The 9,388-nt window shown below is 50.2% G+C and overlaps 1 protein-coding gene across 1 annotated transcript in view; it reads right to left on the bottom strand.

The window, feature by feature from the left end:
* Positions 1-9,149, bottom strand: part of MXRA8 (matrix remodeling associated 8) — a 52,896-nt gene extending 43,747 nt beyond the window's left edge. Inside the window, exon 1 of the mRNA XM_025186675.2 lies at positions 8,775-9,149. Coding sequence (XP_025042460.2) covers positions 8,775-8,823 — 49 coding nt within the window. The 5' untranslated portion in view covers positions 8,824-9,149. The remainder of the gene's footprint in view (positions 1-8,774) is intronic.
* Positions 9,150-9,388: the final 239 nt, after the last annotated feature.

Raw genomic sequence — 9,388 nt, forward strand, 5'->3', positions numbered from 1 at the left:
CTGCTTTCTGCTCCCACCCCTGAAGCTGCACCCCTCCCCTCCGCCCCCGTCCCCATCCTCACTCTACAGCATCCGCGCCAGACGCCAGTGGCACTGGGGAGACTGGCTCACAGTGTCCCAGAACCTCTCTCCTCTGGAGGCAAACACAGGGCTCCCGAGAGACTCTGCTGGCCGGTCCAACCGAAGCTCAAAGGAAAAGCAAAATCTTGAGCACCGCTGGATGAGAATAGCCGACATTTCTAGATCACCCTGTAAAATGCACATCCGGGCCGTGGCTTCTATAATTCCAGGACCAGCTTCTCGAATAGTCCAAGAATAAGCTGAGCAAACACGAATCAAGAGCCCAAAGCTCTGAGGAACACCCCAAACTGACACTGCTCCCCAGGCTGCCCTCTCTGCGTGGCCCAAGTAGGAAACACCTTTCCTGACACACAAGCCTCCCAGCGCTGTTTCAGCTGGAAGCAGGGGTGAAAGTAACTTAACATTTCTTACACGTCCTGTCCTATTGCCACCCGGGTCCCTGCCAGCTCTTTCAGTAGCTCCCTGCGGGCTTTTGCCGCAGCTCAGCCAGCTCTCCCCAGGGCTGCGCACCAGGGCGCCCCCACTAACTTTCATCTCTGGCTGGAACATCTGGGATGCAGAGGAGATGCCACTCTGACTGAGAGGCTGGGCCCAAAGCGGGGACTGCGTGCTAACAAAGTACCTGCCATCCTGTTCAATGCAGGGCTAAGAAAGGATGAAAGGCAGGGCAGAGCGGAGGCAGAAATCTGGCTAACATCACAGCATGCAGTGTGAATGGGGCTATTTGCTGGTAAGCAGGTGTGTTCCACAGAGAGTCCTCGGATAGCAAGGCCAATGTTCCCTCCAATTGATTCCATCTGTGTGCAGAATAAATTTTGTTGTGTGCACCGATGCATGTGCAGGTGTGCACCACCTGTAGAAGCACATTCTGTTTGGGCACTCTACTAATCAGCTGGGCAGCAGTTGAATCTCTCCTGGGTGGCCGCTCAACTTACAGGGAACACTGCTGAGGGTCTGAGTCTGTCACCCTGACTCAGCCTGGTTCTGATCCTGGCTCTGTGAAAGCCAGTGGGAGCTTTGCCAGTGACTCCAGAAGGTGCCAGGTGAGCTGTAGAGAGAGTCGTACTTCCCTCTGGAATAAGGCAGCAGCATCTAGGCCTCGTGAGTGACCTACACCCAGCGTAGCACTGTCTCTTCCCAAGGCAACTGAGATCAGCCAGGGATTGTCCGAGCTCTTTTTCCTAACAGTGCAGCTCTGCAGGCCGGAGGAAGATTCTTCTGAATGCGAGGACCTAATCTCTGGACCGGCCTGCCTGTGAGCCTAGGCCAGCGGAGTCGACAGCCTCCCCGGACCCCAGGATATGGTGGAGGGGCAGCTCCAGGCTCCTGGAAGGGTTGGGGCTGAGGGAAGCCAGGCAAGCATAGTTCCCCCCTCCCCCTCCGCCCTTAGTGCTACCTGGAGCGCGCAGCCTGGCATCCCCCCTCTGCGCTTCAGCCGTGATTTAAAGGACTTGGGGCTCCAGCTGCTGCCGCAGCCATGGCAGGAGCCCCAGGCCCCTTTGAATTGCCAGGTCCCAGGGCAATGGTCCCCTTTTCCCCTCCCCCATTGGCAGGCCTGCCCTAGACAAGGCCTTTGTGTTAGAGCCATGGTGTCCAACCAGTTAATGGCTACTGCTATAGCGAACCAGCCACTCACAACCAGCCAAACAGCCACATGTGGCTCGCGGCTAGCGTGCTGGACAGCACAGTGTTAGAGTAAGCTCAGCTCTGACCATCTCCCCCTGTGTGTCTTTTCCAGTTTCTTTTTCTTTGCCCCTCTCTCTGCCCATTTTCCAGGCTGCTGGGACTCACGGGCTTTCAGACCTAATTACAGTTGCCACTTTCTTCACATATCAAAAAATCCGGACATGAGGGCTTGTCAAATGGTGCCTGGACACACATGCCAAAAAACGGAGTGTCTGGGTGGCGATTTTAATCCTGATCCTGCCCTCCTGCACATCACAGACCCCACAACCCCACCTATTCACTTGTGTAGGAGACCCCTAACCTCTGGCTGAGTTACTGAAGTCTTCAAGTCCTGGTTTCAAGATTTCACATTACAGGCAGTCCCTGAGTTACGCGGATCCGACTTAAGTCGGATCCGCAGTTACGAATGGGGCCCTCTCCCTGATCTCCAGCAGACCAGGGAGAGGAAGCAAAGCAGCGGAGCACGCGGGCAGCGGACAGCCCAGACGCATCTGGGCTGTCCGCTGCCCGCGTGCTCCGCGGCTTTGCTCTGCTTTGCTCCCCGCCCCCCTGGTCTGCAGACCAGGGAGACGGGGAGCAAAGCAGAGCAAAGCCGCGGAGCCCGAGGGCAGCAGGATAGCCACGGCGCATCTGGGCTGTCCTGCTGCCCCCGTGCTCCGCGGCTTTGCTCCAGACGCCTGTGGTACAGCAGCTGGGGAGCTGCTGGTTGGTCCCGTAGCGCCGCTCTGGGCGCTACTGGACCAACCCGGCAGCACCCCAGCTGCTCTGCCCCAGGCGTCCTGATTCAGCCACTGCTGGTCAGTTTCAGCAGCGGCTGAATCAGGACGCCTGGGGCAGAGCAGCTTGGGTGCTGCTGGGTTGGTCCAGTAGTGCCGAGGAGCGGCGGCGCTACTGGACCAACCCAGCAGCACCCCAGCTGCTCTGCCCCAGGCATCCCCAAGTCAGCCGCTGATGAAACTGACCAGTGGCTGACTACAGGAAGCCCCTGCCCCGGGCTTCCTGGAATCAGCCGCTGATCAGTTTCAGCAGCAGCTGAGTTGGGGATGCCTGGGGTTCTTAAGTTGAATCTGTATGTAAGTCAGAACTGGTGTCCAGATTCAGCCGCTGTTGAAACTGATCAGTTTCAGCAGCGGCTGAATCTGGACGCCAGTTCCGACTTACATACAGATTCAACTTAAGAACAAACCTACAGTCCCTATCTTGTACATAACCCGGGGACTGCCTGTACAGAGAATCCACCCTTTACATTAGTTTAAACCAGCAAGTGACCCAGGTGGCCCCATGCTGCTGAACAAGACGAATCTCACCCACCCCTGGGTCTGCACCAATCTGGCTTATGGGAAAAGTCCCTCCTGATCCCAAATCTGGTGATCAATTAGACCCTGAGCATGTGGGCAGTACTAGCCAGGCAGCTGGGAAAGAATTCTTTGTATTAATCAAGAGCCGAGCCCTCCCGCCTGCATAACGTCACAGTATCCAAACCGTGCAGCATCCCGGACTCTAAACCGCAGCACTCATGATCTAGGACACAGATCTTTTTCTGCTATAAATTCTGGGTCCTCCTTTTTCCAAGCTCATCTGATGAAGTGGGATTTGCCCACAAAAGCTCATGAAACTATATTTATTTTTATTGGTCTCTAGAGTGCATCTACACAGTAGGGCTCAACTCGAAATAAGCTATGCAAAATTAAGCTATGTCAATTGCGTAGCTTATTTCGAAATGGGGAGAGTCCACACAGCACTTATTTCAAAATAGAGCACTCTTCCTCCAACTTCCCTTACTCCTCGTACAATGAGGGTTACAGGAGTCGGAGTAAGAAGTCCTCCAGCTTGACAGTATTTCAACATTATTTCAAAATAACTGCCTGCTGTGTAGACTCGGACTAAATTATTTTGAAATAATGCTAGTTATTTCGAAATAATGTTGCTGTGTAGACGTACTCTAAAGCTATGTCTACACTGCAATGCTATTTCGGGATACCGGAGTATCCCAAAATAACTATCCCACGTTTTCAGAGCAAGCCCATTATTTTGGGCTCACTATTCTGACGTTCTTGTAAACCTCATTCCAAGAGGAGTAAGGATGTTTTGGAATAGCAGGTTATTTCAAAATTTGGCCCTGTGTAGATAGTGCCAAATTACAAAATAAGCTATTTCGAAATAAGATTGAAATAAGATACGCAATTTGCATAGCTCAAGTAGCATATCTTATTTTGAGCTACGGTGCAGTGTAGACCCCCCCTAAGGTGCCACAGGACTACTCGTTTTTAAAGTTACAGACTGACACGGCTACCCCTCTGAGATCTAGAGGATACAGTCCTTTGAGTTTCAAACTGCAGCACAACACCCTGTTGGGGAAAGTGTTATTGCTCCTAAAACCTGCACGTCAGGAAACTGAGCCCTACAGAAATACAGGCTGATGCTTTTGAAAGCGGACTCTGATCTTTGAGGCCTTAGTTTTAGGGTGCCCCTGCTTGGGGGACCTTGGGCCTGATTTGCAGAAGGGCTGAACTCGGGCCTTCCTTAGGATTTATGGGACCCTACGCAGTATTATTAAACCAGTACCCCAATGCCCCATGGCAGCCTGGAGTAGGGTTGCCAGGTGTCCGGTATTTTCGCCTCCTATCCGATAAAAAAATTCAGAAAATACTGGACACCTAACATGTCTGGTATTTTCTGATTTTTTTTCCCCGGCCAGGAGTATGGTTGCCAGATGGTTTCAACAAAAATACCGGACACACTTGACATTACATCACAATCGACATTACATCTTATTTAGAAAATACCGGACATTTATATTTTCTCAATTTGTTTCCCAAACAGAAAGCACAAATACTGGACTGTCCAGTTCAAAACCGGACACCTGGCAACCCTAGCCAGGAGGCTTCTTGGGTTCCTCAGGGGAGCTGTCTGGCCTGGAGCAGGGAGACAAGATGACGGACGGCCGCCAGCAGCCTGTTAGGACCAAAAAGCCTCAAAAGAATTTCTTAAAGGGGCTATGCTGGGGTTTTCTTATTTATTTATTTATTTATTTATTGCTTAACAACTCTCGGGGTCCTTTTTTTTTCCTCAACAACTTTGGTCTCCCCCTTTTTTTTCTCAACAGAACTTTTTCCCCGGTGATTTTTTTTGGGGGTGGGGGATAGAGTTGATATTTTTGGTTAAACCATCTAGCAACCCTAGGGGGAAGGTGATTGATGATTTTTTAGAGATGTGATTTTATCATCTTCAGTGACACATTAATGAAATAGTTTAAAATTTGTTTTAAAACTAAGGGCCTGTAGACAGTAAATTCAGAAGCTGACAGGGGTTGGCAAATGCCTGTGAAATGGCTTTATTACCACTTGACTGGCTCTTTCACAGGTTCACTGTTCTGTTAATAGCTCTGGCTGGCTTTTTCACTTTCCTGTTAACTAGATCAGTGTTTCTCAACCAGTGGTACAAGTATCCTTAGGGGTACTCAAGAGAAGTCTGGGGGGTACATCAGCACAACTTAAATGTAGAGAAAACTGAATTTTTGTTTTAAGTTTTACAGTGTTTTATTATTTTTGTACTTTTTACACCCAAAAATGTCATCGTCTGCCTGGCTACAATTAAGTTGTTTAAACAAATGTGTTGCAATGGTAGAAAAAAAAAATTGTGTGTCTAAAAACTGTAGGTACTGGGGTACTTATAATAATAATTATTTTTTAAAGGGGTACTTTATAAAAAAAGGTTGAGAAACACTGAACCTGATCCTCTCTGGAGAAAGCAGAGCCACAGAACAAGGATAGGGAGAGGTGGATGGGTGGACATTAAGACCCAGGGGTGCCCAAAATTTTCAGGTGCCCTACACAGCTGCATATTCTGTGTATGGGTAAGGATGGCTCTGAGCTGAGCACCTATAGCATGCAGAGACTTGGACTGGAGTTGTGGGTATTCTGCAGCTCTAGGAGTCAGTCCCTAGGTGTTTCCAATTGGATGTCCTAAAAAAAATAATAAATCAGACACATTAAAAAATGTGGACTCCTGCCTCCCAGCCCCTCCTCTAACCATTAAGACTCCACGGGGGTGCTGTCTAGATGCCTGAGCATGTGTCCAAGAACATGCCACCTCCTTCCTGCTTGGAACACGCTGCGCTGGCCATTAAAACAGTCTCCACTAGCAGAAAAGGAGCCATGTCGCCTCTTGCTGGAGAGGTGGCAGGATTGTGGTCCAACAGAAGCGAACGGGAGGTGGATCAGGCCCTGAACGAGGGCTTATTCAAAACCAGGATTTTTTTTTAAAGAAGTTAAAAATAAGCATGTGAAAATACCAACCTCCTCATTTTCCCTCCCTGTGGACCCTGCGTCGGCACTTCTCAGAGCCTCCCTAGAGCTCTTTCCATGTCAGTGCAAACATACCAGCTGCTGCGGAGCGAAGTTCATACTCGCTTGGAAAATGGTAACAACTTCATGCTGGCTCCTTGGGGCCTGACCCTGGGTCGACAGGATCATTCCAACTTATCCTCCAGGCATGTAGCAGCAACAGTCACGCCAAAGAGCGTGGCTTCCTTCTGGGAATTGCTCTATTAATCAGAAGTCCCCACAGAGCCATCTATGCCCCTCTTCCAACTCACCCAGCTGGGAGGCATCAGTGAGTAATGCAAGCGCTTTCCTGCCTAATAGCAAATCCTATCCCCTGTTCCTTCTATCTCCTGCTGGCTTGGGACCAAAAGACCAAGGCTGGATCTTGAATGAAGATCCCCCACAGGCAGCCCCTTGCTTGCTGAATTAGTTCTTTCCATTGATGGTTTTTTAAGTCCCCATTTTTTTTAAAAAATGGCTCATGGGATGTAATTGCTCAAAGGCAGATTTTTGTTCTTGCTTTGAGAGGGATTTTGGGACTTTCCAAAGCTTTGCAGCCACCCAATTCCAACACCTTTCCCGCAAGTGGGAACACGCCCAGCAGATCAGAGAGAGACAAAAACGTGCAGTCTCGGCAGAAAGGGAAAAAAAAAGTCCTTCATCTGCACGAGAAGCCAGGAGTAGCTCTGTCAGCATTTCTCCATCTTGGCTGCTGTGCACACAGGCCCCCCTCACAGGCCCATTTCGCACAGGCAGCTCGGAGAGGTACTTCACTTTGTAAACACTTCTCGGCCTTGTTTACACTGGCGCATGGCCCACGAGGCAGAGTCATTCGGAACGGAGCCGATCTTTCCCTGAGAGATGACCGTACGCGGGTGAAGATCAGAACCTCATCTCCTCAAAGATGAAAGGACGTGGATTTCTCCTCCCCCACCCCTTCGCCGCCAACTTTATTTTCATGGGAATTTGGTGAAGTGCGCCTGGAAGGGAAAGATCTTTGACAGGGCTGCAAACCTCCTGCCACCACCTCTGCAAACTGCACCCAGACATTTCCTCCAGAGCCCCTCAATGCTGGGCTGCTGTTCCGGGTCTGAGCCAGTGTTCCCTGGAAGCTATGCATTTGTGCGGCCATTCGGGAGAGATTCAAATGCCGCCCATTCCTTCTAATGCTGGATCCCTCACAGCTCTGCCCTGCAGTCCTCACCTGCAACCAGCCCTGCTATTCCAGGCCTGAACCATGCCCTGGGGCATTACAAACTGTGGACGTCTTGGTGAGGTGAAAAATATCCACCAGGGACCAAACTGAGGACAAACAAAACTTCATTCACCTGTGAGCTGAAGGAGCTAGGAAAGGCTGGTGCAGGGAAATCCCAGTTACTGGCTAATGGGGTTTTTTATGTTTGTGCAGTTGGAGGATAAAACAGCCCCAAAGAACTGGAACCCACATTTCCCAGATGAGATGCACTGTTGCTCTTTAGAAATGGAGCTTCCCTGTGCTCTGGGATGAGCCAGCCTTGCTCACCTCCAGCTCTCCTCAGAGAAGAAAGTGTTGAAGAGGCTGGATTGAGTTCTGCAGGGCCATCCATCCCCTACACAGAAAATCTGGGGCACTCCTGGGTCTTAAGTCCACCCTCCCGCCTCTTCCTGTCCCTGTCCTGTGACTCTGCAGTCTCCCGAGAGGCTCTCATCAACTTAAAAGTGACACAGCCTGCCAGAGCTAAGAGCAGAACATCGAAGCTGTGAAAGGGTCCGTCAAACGGTCATGGAGCCTTTTAGCAGGCATTTGCCAGCCCCCGATCTAGATTGTCAGTTTCTGAATGTCCTGTGCCTGCAGGACCTTAGTTTACAATTTGCTTTAAAATATTTCATTAATGTGTTGCTGACGTTCATAAAAATCACATCTCTAAAAAAAATCAGCCCCCCAGCTACCTTCAGGCATAGGGGCACCAGTGTTAACTGTACTGTGTAGGGCCCCATTATTCCTAAGGACCAGCCTGGAGTTATGGGGCATGGGCTCCTGCCTTCTGGGGGGGGGGGCTGCTATTCGCCCACAAGTCTTTTGCCATCATTGGAGCCTGCCTGCTGAGGTCCCCTGGCTCTGCCATTGTTCTCCTCCCCAGCCCCAAAAACTCTGCGACACGGGAAACAACATAAATAGTTCCATGTTTCTGTAATAACCCCCCGGCCATCCTCCCCCTCCACATTCCTCCAGGGCAACAGGTGAATCCTGTTTTCACCTGGGTACCCAAATAGTTCTAGTATCGCCCCCTTATTGTCCACAACAGTTGAACTGTCTGCTCCTGCCTTAGCCAAACAGCACCAAGTCACCCGAGAGCAGCAATACCAGGCTATGTTTCTTCCCTTTCTTCTGCAGAACAAGATGATCCGCAGCAAAGCAAACCAAAGAACACAGATAACAACCAGAACGTCCTCTGATCGACCCCAGTTCACCAAGTATTCTTCCTCCAGAAAAACCGAGAGAAATCCCTTTCTCCATCAAAACCATCCCCTTCCCCCTATAGACACACACACACAAACAAACCAGAAAACAACTAGCGACAAGAATCTAAACCAAGGCACTGCAGTGACAGAGCCAGCTCGCCCAGGTAAAATGCTGAGCCCCCATTCTCTCTGGAGTTAAGACAGACACACGACATTGATGCTGGTCATCTAGAAGCTTACTTTGCAGAAGCAAAAGCTGCCACAGCAGGAGTTTTGCTACTTGCTCCATTTCTTCAGCCGCTGCGTGTTTCTCTCTCTCTCTCTCTCTTCTGAAAAACAAGTCGGAGTTGTTTTTTTTTTTTACCCCAAAACACTATGACCTCATCAACGTACAGTCGGAGTGCCAGAGCCAGCAGCTCAAGTTCTTGCAAAATTACTCCACCTACAACTTCTAACATCCACCTCCCTTCTGTACTGCCCCCCGCAAACACACTCTCCTCCCCATCCCTTCCTAAAAGGCTTCCTGCTCAATTTCTCCAAAACACTAGCTCTCTCTCTTGCCCCCTTGGATCCTGCCGCTCTGCTCCCGGACTTTGATGTCGGAGTCTTATCAGCTGACATTGGCGGGTCCCACACATCAACACACTCCAAAAACCCGCCCCCTCCCCCACTTCCCTTCTGGGTCTGGAACTCATTTTCCCTGGGCTTTTACTGGATCCAGCTGTTCCTCCCTTTCTGTGACACTCATCCAGCTGTTTGCCAGGAGCGGGACTTTATTTATTTATTTGTTCATTCAGCCCTTTGTGGGGTTTTTTTAAAATCTGTGTTTCCTTAGAAGGTTTTTACTTTAAAAA

The sequence above is a fragment of the Pelodiscus sinensis genome, chromosome 23, assembly GCF_049634645.1.
Source record: "Pelodiscus sinensis isolate JC-2024 chromosome 23, ASM4963464v1, whole genome shotgun sequence".
Taxonomy (NCBI): Eukaryota; Metazoa; Chordata; order Testudines; family Trionychidae; genus Pelodiscus; species Pelodiscus sinensis.